At 44.0% G+C, this 23,612-nt stretch overlaps 1 protein-coding gene across 8 annotated transcripts in view; it reads left to right on the top strand.

Annotated features, from left to right (window-relative positions):
* Positions 1-23,612, top strand: part of FGFR2 (fibroblast growth factor receptor 2) — a 90,389-nt gene that overhangs the window by 3,619 nt on the left and 63,158 nt on the right. For 4 of the 8 annotated variants that reach the window (XM_075423850.1, XM_075423847.1, XM_075423855.1 and 1 more), the window contains exons 2-4: positions 596-852; positions 16,266-16,532; positions 17,208-17,282. In XM_075423850.1, coding sequence (XP_075279965.1) covers positions 678-852; positions 16,266-16,532; positions 17,208-17,282 — 517 coding nt within the window. In that variant the 5' untranslated portion in view covers positions 596-677. The remainder of the gene's footprint in view (positions 1-595; positions 853-16,265; positions 16,533-17,207; positions 17,283-23,612) is intronic. The other 4 variants (XM_075423852.1, XM_075423851.1, XM_075423854.1 and 1 more) reach the window with 2 other exon arrangements.

Genomic DNA, 23,612 nt, shown 5'->3' with positions numbered 1-23,612 from the left:
GGGCTTTAAAAGGGGCACTGAACTGAGACAGATAAAGGTACATCCATAGGGGAGCTGGAAGTTCCCAGGTGAAAGGCAGTTTTACGGATTATTCAAGTCTAAAGAGTATTTTTCAACTGTTTTTTCTTGTGGAAAATTACTGAATTCTTGCAAATTCAGCTGGCTGCAGAACTGCCTAGGTGAAGGAATGAAAAACAAGGCAAACTTACATAAACCTTCAAACAATAATAAGAATATAATTTGTATAATTGTGGTAATTTTGTAGCATTACAGGTTATGTGCCTGCACATGTGTGTGCCTCTCCTTTTTTTAAAAACTTTATTTTTCTGTCAGTAAAAGAGCTCTCTAAATATGTGCTGAGAAGTGATTTTGTGAAAACAAGGAGGGCTTGGTTACGCCTCAGGTGATGATGGAAACTGCTAACAGAAAATGAAAAGTCACTCACTTTTCACGTATTTTGAATCTGGAAAACTATTTTTCCATCCTCCTCCTCCCCTCCCTCTCACCTCAGCTCTGTTCGGGGCTTTCTGAAGTTTTTTGGTTTGCTGTTTAAGATGGTTTTGCTGACAGTGTGAAATCTCTCTCGTCCCCACAGCAGCAGCCGTCGTTCCGAGGGAGGAGGTATTACCCTGGCCGAAGGCACAGCTTTCTCTCCATGCTTCTCTAGAGGTGTTCAGATGGGATTAAAGTCCACATGGAGATACGGAAATGGACCAGGAATTTACTCTAAAAAGATGGTCAGCTGGGATTCGGGTTGCCTTATCTGCCTGGTGGTGGTCACCATGGCTGGACTTTCGCTGGCTCGACCTTCGTTTAATTTAGTTGTTGAAGACGCCACGCTGGAACCTGAAGGTAAGTCACCCTAGAATCCTTAATTCCACAAAATAATTTAATTTTGAATGCCTGAACAGCTGAAATAGCACATAAAGATGTTGACTTCTTTGGTAAATCGAAGGCAAGTAACAGATTAGCCCTCAAGAGTTACGGGTTTTGACTTTTCCTGCTCGCACATGGGCTGTGTTCACGCAAGCATGCCTTCATTTAATCTTATGCAAGCAAGTCATGTCTGTGATTTCACTCGGGACCGTCGTCACGTTGTGTAATCAAAGTGTACGGCTGCAAGTTTTCAGGAGCGGGTCTTCAAGGAAACCACTGCACTTGTGTATGTGTTGCATGTTTCTGTCTCGGGGAACGAAATGGCTGTGTAGCTGCCTGTCTTTGTGATGCTCTGAAGCTGGGAAGTTCAGAGAAACAGAAGTCCCAACAGTTTTCAACGGCCTGAACGTTTAATTTTGCCAGGCGCTCTGCAAAAACGGCGTTACAGCTTTATTGGTGTTTGTACTTAGAATGTTTCCCTATTGCTGTTAATATCCAAGAACAATTGGTGCAGTGTCGGGATTGCAAGTTCTGGAAGTGTATATGTTGAGATGTGAATAGCCAGGACTGCAGTTTATTACTCTGAAAGCAAAGGCTAATTGAGACCTCTACGTTGGGAAAGGTGTTTTGATGAAATCTGCTGTTTTGAGCCCGCACCTGTTGCTGTGTTCTTCCAGATATGTCCGTTCCTCGAGCTTTGCAAAGTGGTTTTCTTCTCTAAAGGGCTAAGGAGGGGCGGCTTCCTTATCGCGTGAGCTGTTTGTTTTTAAGAATGATTTTGCTGTGTTGTGTAGGAGCTTTCCTGCTCTCTGAGCACCGTAGTGGGAAGGCGAGGCTTCCTTCCTAAGGTTCTGCCCGTCCGTCGGAGGAGCGATTACTTTTCTAGTAACTCATCTGTCAAACCAACATAACAGTCCATAGAGCACTTCTGACCCAGCAAGCTTGCTGGAGAGAATTTGGCCTTTACACGTTCTACCACTCATGTCCACGGTTACAGCTTTGTTTTTATTTAATACGTTTTCATGCAGAACTTATTTGTTTCTATCCACTGCCTCTAAAAATAGACGTCACCAGCTAACACATTTCTAGAATCCGTTCCAAGTACATTTTTATTGATGGCAAGGGAAGAACTATTTAGAGATGATGAGCCCTCCTCCCTAGCAAGCATTCCTGAAAAAAATTAACGACGTATAGCAATATTGTCATCTGTCAGCCACAGCGATTGTTGATAGCAAAGATTTTTGTTTTTCTTTCTTTTGAAGGTAACTTGAGAAAGAAGAAAAAAAAAAAAGCCCAACTCTCATCACCACTTACTGTACGATTTGCACATCTGGTGCCTTTTTGGCTTTTCAGAGGAATGACAAAATCGTGAATAATTCTGGTTTCAGATTAGCTGTTTGTAGTGAGGTCCCCTCTTTTTAGGGTTAAATCAGAAAGAATGTGATTCCTGGATTGGTGGAGTCCTTTACAGGGAGAAGAGTAATGTTTCTTGAATGATGCCTGATAATTTTTCAGCTTTCGGGGAAAGAATAGCTTTTACTATTTAAAAAAGCACAGTTTAAAAATATGTTTTTTCCATGGTGAATATCCAGGGGGTGGAATCTGGGTTTTATCAAAGAGTAAATTGTTAAAAAGGATTTAAAACTTCTTCCCTGGACAGGAATGTTACTGACGTGAAACAATTTTAGACGTGAGAAGCCGAATCATTACCAGAGATGAGGGGGGAAAAAAAAGGCTTTTAAGTTAATGGTATAATAAGAGCTTTTATGCTGCAGAATACAGGGAATTGTGTGGGATTTATATCTGAGATTTGGGAAATAAAACCTCCTTTATGTACTTTGTTAAACCCCTTTAAAAAAAAAAATAAGTTTTTACACAATCACCTTCTCTGGGTTCTATCACTGCCACCCACAAGCTCTCCAAGCTGAAAACAAAACAAAACCCTTCAAAAAAATAAAAGCTCTCCAAAGACAAAGCAGACTTCTTGTTTAATTTGGTAAATGCTAAGCATTTTGGCCACAGCTAATCTGGGGGGTCAGATGCTCTAATAATGTAAGTTTTCGGGAGGGCTGCTGCCTGTGCAGTCATTAGAGCGGTGACATTTCGTACCAGCTGAGAAGGTCGACGGGGCCGTGACCTCTGCTGACACGTGTTGGTCCAGTCCTCGGTCTTCCTCCATGGACGCCCCCGAAATTTTGTCTTTTTTTGATGATAGGTGCTTTTATTGTTACTACTTATTGTGTTGATGACTCGGAATATTCAAAGAGCTGTATGCAGTGTTAGCAGGGATTGAGGCTGTGGCTTTTCATCGCTTCGATCGTAACAGAGAATATACTTTTCTCTCATAGCTATGTGTAACTTTAGGGACATTTGCGACTGTTTTCTTCAGAGTATCTGGCTAAGTAGGTACCTCAGTGCAAGCAGTGCTGAGCTAATAGGGTAATCAACTGCATGGAGATGTGCAGGATGTGTGCAAGATGCTGTCGGGCAGCAGGGCACTTTCCTTTTCTAGTTATCCGCTGTCAATCAGATCTCTTTGGCAGCACGCTGCTCTCGGGTGCTTTTATAAAGCACTGGACTCGCCGAGCTCTGCATCTCACCTGTGACCATGAGGTGCTACTCTGGTACGTATGAAAGTGTGTACGCTGACGATGGTGTCTCGAGCCATTGTAAATGACAACGTCAGGATTGATTATTGAATATTGCTTGCTAAGGGCTGGCTCCTGACTGTGGTGGTTGGTGGCTGCAGTGCTTGCTGTGTCGAGCAGTGGTGGTGAAGGCTGGGGCTGTTCAGCAGCGTGAGCAGAAATGGGGCTCGCGGGAGTTAGTTTGGGGAATGTCAGCTGTGGAATTACGCCTTGCATCGAGTGTTTACATCTATGTTTTTTTATCCTAGGGAGTATAAAGACTTTCTGCTTTTAAATATTTAGAAAGAAGTCTACCCCAGAGTGTACAAAGGAGCCATTCTCTCTCTGTGTACCCAGGCTACGAAGGCCTTTGATGATAGCCAGCATTTCAAAAGGGCTCTGACCGCACGCATAGGTTGAAGGGTTACTTTGTGAACTGAATAATTAGTTTAGACATATATTTGATAAATAGCAAGCTCTCCTGTGACCTTCCCTTACCCAGCCTGTGTGTTATCTTTCTGCTGGGTAGCTAATTTAGTCTCTACCCCACATGCAATGCCGAGATGCTGTCCTTGGAGCACCCACTCGGAGCCCTCGCCCAGTGCAGTAACAATGTGTTTCAGTTCTTTTAATTTAGGTCGAATTTCAGAGGACTAATTTAAGCTTTCCACAAGGGACAGCCTAATTCTGTGTCCTGTGAAAACATGGTAGTTCAAAATGGCCTTAAGTGTGCGTTTGGGAGGTTCCTAGGAGCAGCAGTGAAGGAAAGAGACCTACTTTAATGGGTGGTGGGTGCTTATGGTGGGCCCTGAGGTGAGTAACGAGTTGTCATTTGGGTTTTAAGTTGGTCACAGCCGTTTGCTGGCACTAAACAAGATCCAAATATAAACACATCCAGTGCAGTACCCAGAGCAATACCTTCCCTTTTGTAAAAATGTTGCTTAATATGAGCAAGATACCTTCATTTTTGTAAAAATGTTGGCAGTGCTTAAAGGTGAACGTCCCCTGTGGTCACAGCAGTTGTCACAGTCTGCTCGGAAACCCTTCGTTAGCCGCCGTGACCTGCCTGGATCGGGATGTGGGGTCTTGTGAGGAGCTTCCCAGCCTCCTGGTGAGCGGGTAGGGCTGCATAGGGTGCAGGAGGGATGCTGCGGTGGTGGGATGTCCCCTCTCCCACCCGGAGCAGCGTGCTCCCCATCCTGGGGTGCCCCCGTGGGTCTTCTCCGTGCTGGTGCCACCCTGCGAGATTGCAGGGCTGGTGGGACCCCGCACCATGGTCATCTTCCCGGGGCAGAGGCGGTGGAGAAGCACCAGGATGCTGCTTTCCAGTCTGATGGGAAAAATAAAGTAAAAAGTTCACCTTGTTACTGTTTTCTTCACGGGAGCAGGGTCTTTGATATCTGCGAGTTATGATTAACAGTGCAAACTGATTAGTTAAATTGGAGGATTATTTTTTTTTTTAAAGGAAGGGCAATTATCACAGCCCATTATGGAGGAATGTGACATCCCCACCGCTTCGGGTGAGGGCTGGATGCCCTCTCAGGGATCTGGTTCAGTAAGTTATTTGGCCCAGTACAGGCATTGCTAGCTGAGGTTCTGGGGAATTGTACAAGCAGCCAGATTAAATCAGTCTTCACGTGGCCATTCTGCGTTTAAAATCCGCAGCCCTTTAGCAGGGGCATGGTCCTGAGCTGCAAATTAATTGGGCTTGGGTAGGGTTGTTCTTTACAGTCAGTTTTGGTGAGACACTGGGTAGTGTGTCAGTGTGGCAACTATTTTGCAAAGTAGCACAAATAATTGCACGTTTCAGGCTTATCTGCCATAAATTTGCAGGTTTTTGAAGGAGGAAAAAATATTAACTTTTAGGAATTTAATTCCTTGAGTGATTTTTTTTGTTTGTTTTTTGAGCCAGAAGATTTTCAAAGATGCTGAGTTGTAGGGTTTTCTGTTTGTCTTTTTTTTTTTTAAAAAAAACCCCACTTGTATAGATAAAACCCCAAGCCAACCACCAACTCCAATGGATGCATAGTTTCCTAATCTTAAAATAGTTCCTCTTTGGCAGACGACTTGCAACAAATTTCAGGCTATAGTAACTTTTCTTACAGGCAAGTTACAAACCTTTGAAAGCAGAATTTACAATAAAAATGCCAACAACTCCAGTTATGGAAGATTGTGTACGGGATAGATGATGGACTATTGTGTGGTGCTTTAATAATAACCATAGCATATTTCCTAAGGAGCGTCTTTCTATATCCAGCTTCAGTAGAAGTTACTGCTTGCCTTTATACAAATACATTCAAAGATCAATATTTTTCTTAGAATTAATATTTAGTTCAGGAACAGATGGGATTGTGAGAAAAATACTTTACTGTCCCTTTTTCTGTCATTAATAGAGAAAAGTTCCTTATTGGAAATGTCAGGTTTTTTGAGTGTTAAGCGGTTTGTGAGTCCTGAAGGCTGACGCTTCACAGAGAAAGCAGAGGCTTGCTTGGAGGCAGCACTCCTTAGCAATATAAATCTGTGCTTTTTAAAAGAACCATCAGCCATTTAGGCAAGTTACGTCTTGTCTATTTGTAACAGTGCACCTGGTAAACAAGCGCAAAATGAATGCTCGAAAGACATCAGGAACCCAAACCATGCCTGGAACGACGAGTAGTCTGGAGTTTTGCACCGGTGTGACTGAGGGTTCGGTTCTCCGGTCGCGGGCTGGACGCGCTGTGCTCCTCCATCTCAGCTGATCCAGCGGGAGCATCTTCTGCCGGGTCGGTCAGAACGCACCGATTTGTATTGGTGGTGGCTGTGGGAAACTGGACAAGACTTGTTTTGGCATGGAGCCTGCCAAAATTATCCTTACAGCGATTTGGGAACTGATTTCTACAGCAGGCCAAATTTCAGTTTAGGTTCAGCGCATCGTGCCGTATGTCCATTGCATTTTTCTTTGTGGATTTGGCACAGAGTGCTCCCAATTCAGAGACGCAGTCTGGTAGTACTGGGAACTAAACCGGTTTTTAAGCTGACTGAAAGAGAAGTTGGAGCAACTTTGAATGCAGGCAAATCTCAAATAAAGACCAGATTTTCAAGAGTGAGGCAGCCAACAGCTCCTGTTGTAATTACGAAACGAGCGCTGGGAGCGCTGAGCTGTGCTGGAAGTTTGGTCCTTCGGGTTTCAGTCGGAGCCGAGAGCGTCAGCGAAACTGCGTCGACACTGACGCCTTGGGGACTGCGCCTCTCGATGGGGACAGTTGCAAAATGAGGTGTTCTGTAAGAGGGGGAAATATCTAAGGAGATTTTTTTTTAAAAAAGTTTTTAAAAACAGGTTATAATTCATATACCGATTCTGTACATCACCAGATTGTCCTTTCCCATCTCTTAATTATCACTGGTGATTTGTTTTTGTGGATTGTTTTTTTTTTATTTTTTTGAAAAATAACTTTTTTTTTTAGGGGGTTGGGTATCCTGGACCTACTTCTGAGAGTTGGAGTGTAGTAAGCACCTGGTACAGAGATGTGTCTCATAGGCTTCACTTTCTGCTGAGTCAGGTCCTTTTGCTGCTTGTCGCCACACAACGACGTGATCTGTGCCAAGGAGAGGGACCGAAAGGCAAACTAAGTTCTAGCTGCATTCTACCATGCTGCTTCCTTCGCTTGCCTGGCCGTTATTATTTTAATTGTATTTTTAAAACGACTGTAAGTGAAAGCATTTGGTGAACCTCAGCAAAGCTGAGGAGTTGTGCGATCTGACCTACTTTCTTTCCCCTCCTCACACGCCGTTGCAAACTGTGTGTAATTATTGCTTTTCCTCCCCCGCCAAAGAACTGGCTCACCAGTTTGGGGCATGGACCAATCTCCAGCAGCCTCGCAAAGCGCCTGGCGGTAGCAAAGCCACAAGAACTGAGAGGAGGGGGAAATTCCTTAGTAGCAAGGAAAGGGCTTGCATTCGGGAGGGTTTACTGGGAAGGGCAATGTGTTGAGGGACTGGTGGGGAGAAAAAGGGGGACAAGAAGCTGGTTAAGGAGGAAAAAATCATATTTTTACTGTATTTAATTTTTTTTTTCTCCTAGAATTTCATGAGTTTCTATTCTGAAAGGAGTTTTGTTGCGTGGTAGTTGTCACCTCAGGCTTTCTCGCAGGGAGCTTGTGGCTGTTTCTGCGTGGGGTTTGGTGTTGGATGCGGTGGCTGGGGCTTCCTCAGCAGCCTGCACCGGGCAGGGCACATCTGTAAGAGGTTAAATTATGGTTGGATGGAAGAGAAATCGGTCTGAGCACCATGCTGCAAATTAGTTTTTCAACAGAATACAAAGTTGTGGTGTGCAAAAGGTGCGTAGGGTTGATGACGCTCTCTCTTTGGGGTACGGGTGAGCTGCTGGCAGGACCGGCTGCTGGGCAGCGAGGGAGCGTCTGCTTCTGTGGGACTGGCTTGGCAAGTTTGTGAGCTGCCCTGCTCAGTGTCTCGGTGTTGCAATGTTCAATTTGTTTCAAGGAAAGCAATATGATTTATAATTTGAAATGCCACCCAGCTGTTCTTAAAAATCATTTTAAAATGCCAGTTTAAATTTTGAGCGATTCTTGAGCTCGGTTCTATTAAACATAGTTTAATCATGAAAAAATAATCCTGTGTAGGTATTGCAGCGTTGAAGTACCCAGATTTATCTGAGATTATTTACTCATCAGGGGAGCACGGGTATTTCAGACGTGCAGGATGAACATGCTGGCTCTGTAATGAATCTGCAGCGCACGGCCCCTTGGTGGTAGCCCGTCTCCTAATGATTCAGAAGCACTTGAACCATCTTCCGTTAGTGTGGCGAAGTGCCCAGGAGCCACTGCTATAGTTACGAGCAACGGAGGTGTCCATGAGTTAAAAATGAACCTTGTCATGTCCGTGGTTGTGGGCCACCTGGGAATGCAGATAGCCAGCCTAGATGCAACCACAGGGCTTGTTCTGCTGCTCCTGCCTTGTCCCCAGGTACCACCGGTGGCTGTTCTCTGCGTGGAGCTGGAATTGAATTAGCTCTGATGCCTGTTGGTTAAATGTTGCTCTCGGTTAAAAGGGAGCCTGGTATGCTTTGAAGCGTTTGGAGAATATCCTATGGTTTGTATGTGTCGTGGATAGCACTTTCCAGAGCGCTGAGGGGATGTTTTGGGGATATGGTTTCCAATGACTTTTTTCAAATCCCACTTTAGGAAGTGGGGGAAGATGAATTTCAGGGGAACAGGAAAGATGAGACTTCCAGACGAGCTGCTAAAATTAAGAGGATTTGTATAGTCAAGTAAAAATGGGACTGCGTACAAAAGAAACAACTGCTGACTTGCTTATAGGGAATCTGAATAGGTGTTCTCTGCACCTAGAAGTAACACTCGAACATGAAATTGTGCAATTTTAAACCTCACAGTTGTAATTTATTTCTTTTGCACGCTGAGTAGTAACAGTCCCGAGCATGGCCTTCGGCAAACCTGGCAGAAAAATGTTGTGTTTTTCTGTTTGGATTCGTGCTGGGTTCTGTTATGTTTTTCTGTTGCTCTTGAAATGCAAATAAAGAACCTGAAAAAAACTACAGATTGGAATAGATGCAAGAAAGTATTAAACCCAAGAAAAACCCTTTACGACTAAATACACGTGCTCATACCTTTTCCCGAGGCTGTATATCTTATATGGAGCCTTTCCCAAGCAGCCTTTAATGCTAAGTTGGACAACAGGAGTTGGTTCCATTGCTCTGCCACTTGGTTATGTGCAGAACAGAGTCAGGAAGATTTGAGGTTCTGCTGTTGCTGAAAGTAGAAATAATGAGAAAATGATCCTAGTCTTGGATTCTGCTTTTTAGAGAGAGAAGGTTATTTTTCTTTTCAGCTTTTCATTTGAGGTTCTGGCAAAAGGTGATACATTTCCCCTTTGCATTGTATAATAGATTACATGAGAAGACTGTTCTGTAATGAGTTTGAAGAGCAGTTAATTATTTTTGAGATTGTGTTACATCTGTGTTAGGTTTCTGTTGCACTAGCACAGAGACTATCACTCTCTTACGTTAGGCAGCTGATGGAGCTTACGGCTTGAACAGAAATGGTCAAGATTTGGTACCTGGAACCAAAGGTTCAAATCCTGAAGATGGCCTGTAGTTTCTCATCATGCTGATGAGATTATAAAAGGCAGCACAATAATTTTAGGAGTTTTGGTGGGGCTGCTTAAGCTTGGGGGTGCTTTCTCCCTTCCTGGTTATGAAGGTTTTGTGCAGAAGATACACTGATGCTCTACTATGCCTTGCTCTGTCCTGTATCTGGACATAAATTCTACGGTGACTGTTGTATAAAGAAGCCTTCGTCCTGTAAGGTGCAGATCGTGAAGAATGGGGACAAACAGGAAGGAGTTGCAGGGTAGTTCCCAGCAGCAGGAGGTGGCCTTGCTGGTCGCTCTGCTGTTTACTTTGAACTTGGCATGCTCCGAGTCTTCCCTGGCTTGGCTTCCAAAAGCATAAAGCACACAGCCAAGCCCATGAGCATGTGATACTTGGCGTTTTTGACACATGTTGAGTGGTTGTGCAGCCATAACTCAACGATCGCAGCTATAAAGACAGGTAGGAGCAAGCAGGCTACAAGTTGTAGGAATTTTTAATCTCTTCATGAAGCCTAGACAAGCACAACTTTATTTTTTCTTCTTTTGAGAAGGAATCGTCTTCCTTTAACCACAAGGTGAGACACATCAACCCAACTACTTTGCAGCCATCAAAGCCACACTGGAATAGTTCATGCATCGCACCTCATGTCAGCCGACGTGCCAACGTAGCGGGGGACCTCATGCGGTTTGCCCCCACTGCTCTCTTCTGCTGGGTGTTACGAGGCCCTTGTGTCTGTAGCCAGGGCCGAACGCTGCTCGGGCATAGTTACCTCAAGCAGCTGCAGTTCCATAATTGCTCATCTGCCAAAGAGCATTACACAAGTCAGACAGAGATAATCATGTGGGGATAACCGTTAGGTGCACATGCAGAGCTTTTTTCTTGGCCAAGGGGTCCTGCAAGCGGTGAAACTCTTTGCTGGTCACCAGAATTATTTATTTTTCTAAGTCTTCAAAGCTTAGGAAAACAAGTTAGTGGAGTGTAATATTTTCCCTTACCCGTGATGACATTGGCAAGTATTTCAACTGGAGGAGATTCACTTTTTTTATGATCTTAGTATATGTAACGCTCAATAGGAGTTGACATGGTGTTGGAGGTCCATGCTCCAGCGGGTCAGTGTGGCTGGAAGCTCTACGCTTGCTAGAGTACCAGGCATGTATTATGTGGCAACACGTACTGTGTTCTGCAAATTTTTACTTCCAGGGCAAAAGGATTCTTTCTGTTCCTCAGATAAATCTTTTTTTTGGGTCTAGTTTCATCTCTTGTACCCCTCAGATGACTAGGTCCTTACAGAATAGGGATAACAGGGTTAAAGAAGGTGCCAGGAAACAATATCTCAATTTATTTTGGAGTGTTTGCTGCTTAATGTTTTGTGCAAGTCATTGCTTTCAAACAGAGCAGCCCAGGAGTGTGTTTTAACGGAACAAGTGGAGACTTACAACCTGCCACATATTTATGTTTGGAACTATCGCAGATATCTCTTTGATGCTTTGTATTTGATGAAGGTTTTCTACAAGGCCTAGATCTTTTTCGTCAGATTCAAACAATTAATGCTTTTATGCATTAGAGGAGGAAATAATTCCTTCGCTTTGGAGTGTTGTTCAGTGGCAAGGAATTTTTTTTTTTTTTTTGGTGTTTCAAAATTATAGAAAGAACTGTAGTAACTTGGAAAGAAAAGTGTTTGATCAGAACAGAGAGATGTCCTGATTATGCCTGGCGGAGGCAGAGCTGGTCATAGCTGGCAGCTAGCTGACGGAAACGCAGTACAAATAAGACAGCAGGAATCCAGTGATTTTGGAGAAGCGGGTGGATAAGTTGGAAACACTGTTTTGTCCCTCTTTGTATAAGGAGACGTGCTTCGCCTTTGTGGCCTTGGTTTGCCGTTAACTAATGGGAGATAGTTGCCGTGGCCAGGAATGATTCTTTGCATTTTTAGACTGGTGGCTGTTTCTTTTGTAGGCAGAGTTTATCATCCATCATCGGAAGAGTTCATGGAGCTACTCTAAATATTAGCCTAGCAACTGAAATTGAGGGAGAAGCCCATCAGCTCGTAGCTGGGAGGTGGGAGGGACGGCTGCAGCCCTGGCTGCTGATACCTGGTCCTGCAGAGGCTGACTCCTGAAGAAAGCATGAAGGCTTGGCTTCGGCTTAAAGTCACGGGGCTGTGGCTATTCTGCTTCAGGCATAGTTGCCCATCCCTGTTCGGTGTTGTCCATCCAGTGTGGTCTTACTGCATCTTTGTTGCTGACAGGAAAACCAGGAGTAGGGGTAGGAGAAGCAGGAGGAGTGGTGGTGGTTGGCAGCCTGGTGTTCCCTGTGGGGGCATTCAGTTTTGCAATGAGCCTCTTGGATTCTTGACAGGTCAGGTCTGTTGACCCTTCTGGGCACGCTATGGTGAGTGTTTAGTTATTTACTAAAGCCTTTTGAAATGAAAGTGGCTTGATGGGGTCTGAGGCTTTTGTGTTATGGAGAGTTGTGTGAGAATCTTTGCTGGGGTTAGCTATTAGCTGATTGTTTAATTATTTGGCTCTGTAACTAAGTAACTAAATGCCTTAAGCCTTAAGATAAGCAGCTCTTTGTTAACATTTTAATAAATGGAGGCAAATAATAATAATTTAAAACCTAAGGAAGTAAAAATCTCTCATTTCAGTGACCGAATCTTGAATAGAAGCATGATGTGGAATATAATTGCATATCTCATCATAATCTGAAATAGCACATTCAGAATGTCCCCAGTCCTCTATTGTGGTCACGGCTTTTATACAAACAGTGTTTACTCCATTTGATGGCTGGGTGGCATAAACTGTGCTGCGAGACTGTATGAGCAGGCAAAGAAAAAGTTCACGTCTGTTTATTTAACAGCAGCTTGGTCTTGCATGGTGGTATTGTTTAATAGCTACACCTATAAAGTTAAAATACATTGTGTGCACTGCTCTCACAAATAAGGACGTAGCTGAGAGCAGACAACAGCAGAAGAAACACGCCCGCCCTTGTCCCCCAGTGTTTAAGAACACCACCAGGAATTTTACACATGCCTTTGTTGCTTGTTTGTTTTTTAAGGGGTGATTGATAGACAGGCGTTATTCACGTCAGGTAAAGCACCTTTGCAATAGGAACCCCTGCCACAATTATAGGATTTGCAGGCAAACTTGCTTAGAAAGGAAGGAATCCCCTGCCGCCTTCCTGCAGCCGTGCAGGGCTTGCCTGGCAAAGGGCTGATTTACAGGCTGACAGGGATGGCTGAAGGCGACAGGCTCAAGGCAGAGCTTCGGAGAGGGCTGAAGGAGCATGGACGTGATACCAGATCATCAAGCCTTGCTTGGTGCTGCAGGCTCTGCAGGGCTCACTCCTCCTTCTCCCGTGTAGCTGTTTCACCAAGGGAGAATTTGGGAGGATGCTGCTGAAAACACCAGAGGGTGGAGATAAGTGAGGGCCGAGCAAACTTGCAGCCTTATTTCTCTGGTGCGCTCAAAAGATGTGGAAATGGGGAAAGAATCCTGATGTCGGCCTCAGGGGAACCGTTGATTTGATGGTACAGCGAGCACATCAGTTCAAAATGCGTCCCGAAATTCCAGAACGGTGTAAAAATCCTGGAGAGAGAGCTGGCTTTGCAGCGTAGGTGGTTCGCGTGCTGCCGGGAAGTTTTGAACAGTTTAAACTGGTGGAGTTTTGCAGCGAAGCTGTTGGGCGGACTCATGCCTCGGAATCCCACCTGTTCTCTGTTTGCTTTTGGGCACCATTTCAAACCCACACTGGAAAAAGTTTATAGGCAAACATTATAAAATGTGACAGTCTTAAGTGCTGCTACATTCTAGTCTGGCAACACAAAGGCTTACCTGAAATAACTCACGGTTTCCAAACATGACTTCATTATTTCGTGACAACACTTTGTGCTGGATCTTCCTTGATACTCTAGAGAGAAAGAAATGGAGGAGGAGAATATTTCCCAATCACTAATACCTATCTGAAACTTGTTTTTCCTTCAGTATACAAGTAATTTTCCTTGTGAAAGGAGTTTTTGTAATTTTGAAATAAATTACTGCTCTTGAGTTTGGATTTGGATTTGTGTTGAAAGACTCAGTGTAAATTTGGGGATAGTAGTTTAAAAAGAGGTGAAATCAAGAATGGGAGGTAGGAAATAATTTTCCTTGTAGTTGTATGTGAGGAACCGATCAGCCCAGGAGGACGCTGCAACTTCTGTGACCATCCTGCGAGTTCCCTGGGGCTCTTCAGCGAGAGCCACTCATGCACTTAAATGAGGGTTGAGTTATCGTCACCCATGGTGGCTTTTAAAAAGTTTAAACAAAGACATTTTTAGACTCCAGTACATTGCTGGCACAGTGTGAACACTGTAAAAGAAATTTTCTTTGCAGGTAGAGCATTACAAAGACGACTTAAAAACTTCAAAGTAAATTAGCTAGCTGGCTTCAGCTAGTTTTTTTTTTTTAATTTGAGAGTGGATTCAGAATTAAAAAAAATCTCAAGCATACGCAAATATACTCATTATTGATATGAAATATACGTAGAAAGGAGCCCATGCCCCATGCTTCTTCTGGAAATTAGATTTCTAACAGCATTGCAGATCTGTCGATTCTTGACTGCGTCAGCAAGGCTGAATTAGTTTAGGAGAGGAGTATAAAGCTGTATTGTAGCTTGTCCTAGACTTTGAGATGGAACTTTGCACACTAGAAAGTTGAGACCTTGTTATAAAATCTAAATCCAAGAATCTTTACAGGCTCTGTAATTGGTCTTGTTTAGATGGTTTTATGTGTTTCTCCTGGCTGCCATCTTGGTGTGATGCATGTGTCAGATCTGTTGCTTGAAAAATCCATGTCTGCCCTAGGGGAAGAGCCAGGAGAAGCTTTGCTTGCTTCACAAGGGCACAGTCCTGGATCTGTTTTCCCTTTGCTGCAGGCAAACTCCCCCTGAACTCCCTGGAATCACATGATTCCAGGATGAGCGGGAGGAGAAATTGGGCACGCCATTTTCAAGCTCATCAGTATAACCTGATATTTAAATACATGAGTGTCCCACTGTGGTGGCCACTTCTGGTACTCACAGAATCATAGAACATCTCTAGTTAGAAAAGACCCACAAGGATCATCAAGGCCAACTCTCTGCTCCTCTCAGGGTGACCTAAAACTGAACTGCTGACAGAACTTCAGCGTTTCCAGACTCCCGTCCATGGGCTAGCTCAGATGGGATGCTTGTTTTGGAATTCTCTGTTGAAAGTGCGATACAAGAAATGACAATACCGTGCCCCAAGGGTGAGGAACACGCGTTTCAGGGTTTCGATATTCTTAGAAGCAAGGGTGGACACCGAGGTGTCGCCTATTTTAATATTCCCTCGGACTCCCAGACAAACAGAGAGAGGTGTGTGTTTTATTGATGCGTGCACACAGTGGTGCACAGCTGGTGCCCGCTCAGGGAAGGATGTGTGCCGGGGAGCAGCTGTCTGTGCGACGTGACCCTCCTTGCAGAAGACGCCTTCACGCTGCTTTCCTTTATTTACTTTCCATGCCGTCCTTGGTGAAGCCAAGAGTCTGGTGGGAGAGGGATGTTGTGGTTGCAGGGAGAAATCAGTTACAAAAGCAGTCCCTATATCTGGCACAGCCAGAGTGAATTGTAGGTGTGTGTGGGGTCCCTCCACCCTGTGCCTGTGGAGACGTCCCCAGTGCCCCGGGCTGCCATTCCCTCTCCCCTGCTGAGAGCCAGCCTTGGAAGGGGGTGATGAAGCCCCAGTAACTATAGGCAGATGTAGTTTTCCAATGATGTTTTGTCGGAAAAAGACTGTGGTTTGACATTCTTCTTGTTGGTTACAAAAGGGACCTGATGGATGAGCCGTTTTGTTTTGAACTTCTGTGTACGCTGTGACTTTGAAAGCTTTGCTTGTGTTCCAGGTTTCTGCTCTGTTCTGCTCAGGAGAGGCTGTGAAATAAGAAATAAAACAAAAAAAAGTCAAAGGAAAAAGTTACTGTCACTGGCAGCAGAGTTGGCAGTGTACAAGGCAAATGTAGAGACTTTGGGAAGGGTGCAGGGAGAAAAATAAAGGACATCCTATATGCTGTTTGTAGGAACTTGTGTTTACTAGCTTAGCTAGTGAAGGGGTTTTTTTGTTGTACTTTTCTTCCAACACAGGTCTTTTCAGGTTTCATTGTTGTGTTTTTTTGGTGTGGGTTTTTTTTTTGGTAAAAAAAAAACAACTTACAAAATCAGATAGGGAAAGACAAGTATTTGTTTGACAACATTATAGACACAATGCTAAGATATTAAACTGGCTGTGGTTTTTGAACTCTTCCTGGCACCTCCAAATTCTTTGAAGCCCCCAGGTTGGCAGCACTCGTCTCTCCAGAGTTGACTCGCTGTGACCGGTGAGAAGGGTTGTGCTTTTGGGTGACACTTGGGACAAGGCACATGCCGAGACACCGATCGAAAGGGAATGAGCTTTGTTTGTGGTTAACATCTTGAAAATAAAGCCTATCCCATACCTGTGTATGGTTCAGTTTTACGAGACAGATCGCTGGGCTAATCTGGATGCAGCTTTTTTATTGAACATAATTTGATTTCTGTGGATGAAAGGGCCTTCATTGACTTTTGTTGGAAATTCTCTCCTTTCCCTTCTCTTTCTTCTTTTTCCTCCTTTCCTTCCACCTTCACAGAGCCGCCAACCAAATACCAAATCTCTCAGCCAGATGTATATTCAGCACTTCCAGGAGAACCGCTTGAGTTGCGCTGTCAATTGAAAGACGCCGTCATGATCAGTTGGACTAAGGATGGGGTCCCTTTGGGGCCCGACAATAGGACAGTGATTATTGGGGAGTACTTACAAATTAAGGATGCTACACCCAGAGATTCGGGCCTCTATGCTTGCACTGCTGTTAGGACCCTAGACAGTGATACCCTGTACTTCATTGTAAATGTTACAGGTGAGTGAGTTAAACATAGGTTTTTGCATGTAGAAGCTGTAAAATGTGATATAAAGACACATTATGATATAATGTGAAACAGTCCTCTCGGGCACAGCAAGTTGAGCTGAGTTCTGTAGTTATTTCAGATATTTTCCCCCTTGTCCTACCCTGAAACAGGCACAGTTTGTATATAGCCCTTTAACTTCATGGGATCTGTAGTGATTAACAGCTGCTGGATAGCCCTCTGTTTTATGCCACTATGACAGGATTAAATTATGCAGAGTCGCTGTGATGACGATAAAGCCAGTAAATTGAATACATATTTTTTTCACCCCTGCATCAGAAGGGGAAAAGAGGTGTCCTACATCCTTTAAGTTTAGAGTGATAAATCAGTCTGGAGACGCTCTGTTCTCAGCTGAATGTCTTTACAAAAAATAAAAATTGTAAGTGGAAAGAGATTTTTGGAGTTAACAAGCTTCCCTTGGAAACTCTAGCATTTCAGGATGTTTAGCTCTTTTTGTTACAATTTCATAGGAATAACACACATTTTGTGGCTGGATTTTCTTTTTCTGTAGCTTCTGCACTACTAACATAACATCTGTTCTCCTTGAGAGTTAATCTAAGATGTAGCATATTCGTTTATTTGTCTGCAAAATAGGCTGGTTTAAAGACTTGATTATTTTTAATGTGCAGATGCTCTTTCTTCTGGGGATGATGAAGATGACAATGATGGGTCCGAGGACTTTGTGAATGACAGCAACCAGATGAGTAAGTAACAACGAACTGCCAGAAGTCACTAGCAAGATCCACGTGGAAAATAATGCCCCGTCTTTCGCACTCCTGCCTTCAGAGCTCCTTGATTGTTCACTGCATGGGCTGTCAAAGAGTGACATCTATGTCCTTTTCTGTTTTCTGTTTCACATACTTCATAACTTGGAAAACAAAAATAAACTAATAATCTTCTAAACACGCTTTACTGGTCTGTACTTTCTTTCTCCCTTCTTGCTAGCTCTTCTGCAGTTTCCTTTCTTCCCAAATTGAAGTTAGTCTTTGTCTGGTTGAGACTCTTACAGATGTACTAACTTTCCCTGAACCCGAGCTGAAATTTAACAGAAGAAACAAAGATCCAGCTCACTTTGTTAAAAGGCAGTATGGAAACTTTAAAAATAAAATTAAGTTGTAATGAGGCAAATCCTTCAATCCTTAATCTCGGCAGAAATCTCCCCAGGGAGAATGAATTTGGAGACAATGAGGTTCTTTTGTCTGCAAAGGACCTCAAGGTTTGCTGCAAAGAAAGCAGTCCAGCACTAAAACCACATTTTATGTTACTTATGCATGATGAAAATGGGCTGAAAGAGTCTTAAACCTATCTGAATGTTAAACTTCATCCCCTTTAGAGAATTTGGAAAGCTATTAATAGGCTCTAAATAGAGCAGTTGCTAAGAAAAAAAAAAAGTAAAGTTCATATTGGTTCCTTATGCCCCTATGCACTGTTGTAAATTCCCCACGGTGACTGCTAGTTTGCTGTCGCTCGTGCTTTGTAAAGTCAATAACGGGCAGAACACAGAAATCCTTCACGGGAGATGTCAGCCACTTACTGAATACAGTAGCCAGGTAGTAGATTTACTCCTCAGCCTGATTAGTAATTGGCAGCTGTACTGTATGCTCAAAACGCTTACTCAGATGAAAAAGTACGAGCCTGGTTTCAGCTCCCCTAGCTAGTTACTGTTGTATACGACTGCCCCTGGTCTGAAGCTGTGAAACATTAGATGCTGTTTAAAATGATAGAAGTTCTTAGCTGCCTGCTTGGCCCCTGCCATCTGTTAGTGTGATTAACCCGCTCTGATTCACAGGTGCAGCTTGAAGGGGCTGAGATTAAGCAGCTGGAGGCTGCGCTGACAAAGGAATGTGGTGGCAAAGATAATTGGTGACTTTGGAAAAGGGACACCGTTTTTAAAAGAAGTTGTCTAGGCAAAACCCACCAACTCAGGCAATGTTAGCGTTCCCCGGGGAAGGACTCGTGGGTAGAAATTCCTTTTGGGAAACATTGCTATGTCTTTTATCACTTTAGAACTTTATTGGTGTTGGTCAGAAAAGGGCTTGCAATATTTTTGGTGTGTTAGTGGAGACAATTGTACTTCTGATCTGTGCTGATGGCTTTGCTGATTCATTGTGAGCACAAATGGCTTCTAGAAGTGCCAATAGTGAGGAAAAAAGAGAAAAAGACCTAGTCTGAAGGCAACTAGGCTCTGTAACATCCTGGTAACGATTCCTGCCCCTTTGCACAATGGGGAGAACTACCCAGTGGTGTCCTCTGTAACGCTCACGACGTTCTTGTAACGGGAGCTATCACTTTCAGCTACTGTTCATCAATCTTGATTCAGGAGCCGGTGAAAGGTCATTGACGGTTTCCGTCTGCCAGGGGTGGGGTGTGTGCTTCAGCCGGGGTCGGGCACACTTTCCCCACTCAGAACGGAAGATGCCTCTGGAGTGCAAACTTTTAAAGCTCTCGGGTGGCGGGGAAAGCGCAAGCTCTCACGGTGTAGACGAGGGGGAAACTGCAAGAATGCAGATTGCTCCCGAGCCGAGCGTTGCACAACCAAGTCCTCATGAGATTGCTCTTGACAAGGTGCCCACAAACTGCTGGGGCTTCTTGCAAGCTGCAGGTGGGCGCAGGGAGAGTGGCAGCCTGCCTCCCAATGTTGGAGCGTGCGACGGCAGGAGCTGGAACCAGAAGCGTGGCTGTGGCACCGCATCCCTTCGAGGAGTCTGTTTTCAATGAAAAATTGCATCATAGTAACTCAGTTGGATTAATACGACGTTGCTGAAAGAGCGTTGTGATTTGGCAAGATCAGGGCTGTGTGGAAGTTAGGGGTGGGACTTGGTGTGGTGCTTTTGCAAACCGCTGAAGCTTGTGTATCTAGCATCTGCTAAGCCTTCCCGTCAGCATTCCCCTTCTAGATTTTCTGTCACGTTCAAAAGGCCACATCTAATTTAAGATACTCTTTTGCAAGACAGACTGAAAGGTGAGTGAGGAGCAGAGGTGTGTGATGGTCAAATGCCCTTTGCCACCTCCTCCTGAGTGATGGTCAAATGCCCTTTGCCACCTCCTCCTGCCTACGTTAGACAGAGGCTGGGGAACTCTAGGAGCTTGCCAGAGTCCCCAGTTGCTGCTCTTTAAGAGAAGAAGTCTTTAAGTGTTTCCTGAATCGTTGTTTGAGCTTTGCAGATCTAAAACAATTTAACTGATAATTTACATAGAAATTACATCTGCGATTATTAAGGATAAGCAATGGAAATTGGCCTGGTTATGCCTTTGCTGATGGAAACAAAAGGCCATAGTCTTCAAAGGTTGTTGCTTTTTGATGAAACGATTCTGATAAAGTCCAGCTGTCCTGGCATGTTAATTATGATGTGATGAGGCAGGAAGTGGCTGTAGTGCCTTCCACAGGAAACTGAACCTTCCCGTTCTCATTCCTGCGTATTGAAAACTAAAGCAAACCTTTTAGGACTGTTTTATTTACTATGGTAAGTATACTTCTCAGCTTTTTTATTTTCGTTGCCTCTGTCACAGATAGGTTTTTCAGAGGCCAAGGTTTTCAAATGACAGCAGAGAGGCTGTTGAGGAAACCTAACGTAATTTTCAAGGCTGCCCAGAAAATACAACTGCTCTTGACGTCAGCGGAGGCCGTAAGTGGCTCAGTAGCTGTGAGGAGCAACTCGTCCTCGGGAGAGGCGAGCACTCGTGTGTACACAGGTACATTTGACCATTTGCCCTGTGTGTACTTCTAAGTAAAAGGCATGCATAGCAGATTTCACTCTGCGTTTGGTGTCCTTTTAGCTTGACAGATATTTTAACGGTCTGAAAAAACCCCGTGGTAGATTTGTTCCAGACTGCATCCTGAATAGCTTTTTATTACTTCCAGCTTTTGTTGAAGGGATTAGTGCTTGTGGGGAAGGTGCAGGATTGGTTCCACTGCAAAACAGTCCTCTCTTTCCACTAAATGGCTTTTGTTGGCAACTCAGTTTTTCCCTTTGTTGCCCTAGAGAGGTGCCTTAGCTTGGTTCTGGAGGGTCACCTCTAAGGATGTTGACCTGGGGCTTCCTTTTTACAAAGCTAAGGGCTGATCATCTTCAGTTCCTGCTGGCTGCAGCGGAGAGCATTGTTGGCACTTCTTGCCTGTCTTCATCATAATTTTGAGCTTTATCCTAATTTAAGGGATTTCTATAATCCTGGCTTGGTGCTGGCAAGGCAGCAGCTGTCGTGATGGTTCCGCTGAGGTCCACCAACAGCAATTCGTTCTGGAGACCCCTGGGTAGCCCTGAGGACAATGCTATGCTGCCTTGAATTCTAGTCAGGCGACTGGAAGCTTTATGACTTATTTTCCTTATCACCCTTTAAACAATTTCTTCTGGGCCAAGTAGTGGTAAATTGGCACCAAGAACAAAAAGTATCTAAATGTAATCCACATGCTGTTCTTTTCATGCCTTGAAGAATTTCAGAGAGGATGAAACAAGGTTCAAATTCATCAAATCCTGTAGAGTGGAAACCCACTCAAGGGAGCAGCAAAAATTGGATGTTGCCTAGAAGTGTTTTTTAATTAAAGGTCAAATACAATAGTAGTAAAAACCTTGAGGGGTTTGATGTGGTCATTTCAGGCACACTATTGCCTGCTCAAGGTGCTTGTCAGGCAGGTTTGGAGTTGACTACTTTTGTGTTCCTTTGTATTAGATAAGTCCAAATAAAAATCGAGGAGTCCTGAAGTGAAGTGGTCCCCTGGGCTGCCTAATTTCAATTTCACATGCAGGAGATCTGCCTGATTAGATGTAATGTATTTGCACTGGAGTGCAGTGTGGGTCAGCAGGATATTTTCTTCACTAATGAGAGCTCTAAAAGCAATCAGGAATTCCCACCCGTTCCCCTGCTGCTCGTTACCGCTACGTGCCGGGGTCTGCCCTGTGCTTACTGTGAACTTCTAACAGCGGTGCTACCTACTTCCACTCGTCCTCGTAGCAAAGATGGGATGCGGTGGACACGATCCATGAGAGGAGTCGGGACTTCATGGTATATACGCATGAACTACGTTCATTATTGGCTTTAGTGAGTCTGGATGTTCTTCCTCTCGGGACAAACAGAAGCAGTATAAGTTGCTTTCAGGTTATGATAATTTAATCTACAAAGAGCAATGCTGTGTGTTAATCAGACCAGTGGCTGTAAGAAAGCACAAAATGAGGGTGTGCGTTACGGTTTGTGGATGTTGCTGCCTTTTTCTCTGTTCCCTTAAACATACCGAGAAGCTGCCCACATACATTGCTACTACCTAGTGAAAAACAGTAGGATGTCTCCAAGCATTTGCAGATGGCATTTTCAATATGTGATGTCCGCATGTTTTTCTCCAAGTTCCCCTGTAATTCTGGAGCATTGCAGGTTATGCTGATGTGAGGGTCATGCCAGAGGAAGCTTTCCAAGCAGAGCCCTTTCTCCCAGCCCGAGGAGTTTCCTTTCCCTCCTCTCTCCATGGCACAGAACTGAGCTGCTTCTTCTCGTTCCTACCTGCACCCTCCCACCTCTTCCCTAGAACAGTTTTTCCTCCCTGTGCGTTCGTTGTTTACGAGGCTTATCGGAGCACTTCTTTTGCAGAAGCAGAGTGTTTTAAAGGATGAAGGTTGATGGAAAGGGAGGTTATGCAAGAAAACCAGAAGATGAGCTGCCCTGTCATGCAGTACAGGCTGGTAGCTGATCAGAAACTTGGCTGCACAAAGCAGCTTTGTCTGGGGAACTGGTGGTGAACAAATCCTGACCAAGTGGATGTCCTGGTCCCGGGCTGCGCCCTGATGGGAGCTTCTCTGGAGCTTGGTCTGTCCCACCTGGCGAGCTGTGGAGCCTGTGGTTCAGAGGTTGTGCTTGCTAGTGGGTGCTTCCAGGCTTTTTGTGCTCTATAGGTGTGAGGAGATGCATGTGGTGGACATGATGAAAACCAACCACAGTGGCTGCAGAGTTGCTGGGTTGGTGTTGCTGCCCGTCTGGAGTCAAATGTGGGCACTCCGCTCTGTTTGACATGCCAGTATAACTGGTTTGGATGGTTGATTGGCTTAAACCTGCCAGTGTACTTTGACTTTGTGGGGATTGTGGGTAGAGCCCAGCAGTGGTCACCTTACATTGCCTTGTGGAAGATGTTTAGCTGTCCAGAGAAAATATCTGTTTAATGTATCAGTACCAACATATAATTCCGCCTTTGCCTGGTATACTTGTAATGTAATTTGGTCTTTGTGTGTAGTAGTTGATTCCTTTGGTTGGCTTTATTTCAAGTCTGAAGTTGTTTTAATGTGATTCTGGTTTTAGCAAACAATGTTAACAGTGATTTTCCTTGCATCCCTAATTCGCTTTAGTCCGTGCAACAATTTCTTAGTGTTGCAGTTAAATTTTTGATAGTTAACCTGATTTTCTAGTTCGATTACATGCACAAATTTGCTTTACTTTTCTACTTCATTAATTTTAACACTGATTACCACTTTGGGGAAAAAAAAAATCACTTATCGTTCTTAGCATCATTATAAGCCTTGCTTTTGGAATGTTTACTTTATACTGAGAGAGACGTTGTTAAAGGATTTTTTCCTGTATTTTCTATCCAGCTGTATTTTTATTTAGGGAGGGGGGTAGCAAGATTTCTGACTTTGCACTGATTGTAAGAACTGCTATAAATATTTGAGGAATGGAAGAGTTTATTTATAGTGGAGTGTTAGGCTGCTAATGAAGGAAATGAAACAGGGCTGTGAGAAACAGAGTTATTTTTCTGGACCCCTATAGTCCTAAAAATTCCACCCTAATCTGATTTGCTTCAGGAAAACTCCATTGTAAAAAAAATTAATGTTTCCTACCATTAAACAGATCTTGAATCTTTAACTTTTTAAAAACTGTTGTGGTGAGGCAACTGAGGCGACGTCACGAAGACGCTGCATAATGTAGCCAAAGGGGTGCACAGATCCAGAGCACGGGATAACCTTGTGTATGGATCTGTCTTTCCAAATTTACTTCTTGGAGGGTAAAACCGGGCGGGTAGTTGTATGTTTTCTTGTGCTGGGTTTCGTGTACTGGTA

Source organism: Opisthocomus hoazin, chromosome 6 (assembly GCF_030867145.1).
Source record: "Opisthocomus hoazin isolate bOpiHoa1 chromosome 6, bOpiHoa1.hap1, whole genome shotgun sequence".
Taxonomy (NCBI): domain Eukaryota; kingdom Metazoa; phylum Chordata; class Aves; order Opisthocomiformes; family Opisthocomidae; genus Opisthocomus; species Opisthocomus hoazin.
This window is presented reverse-complemented; position numbering and strand designations above follow the sequence as displayed.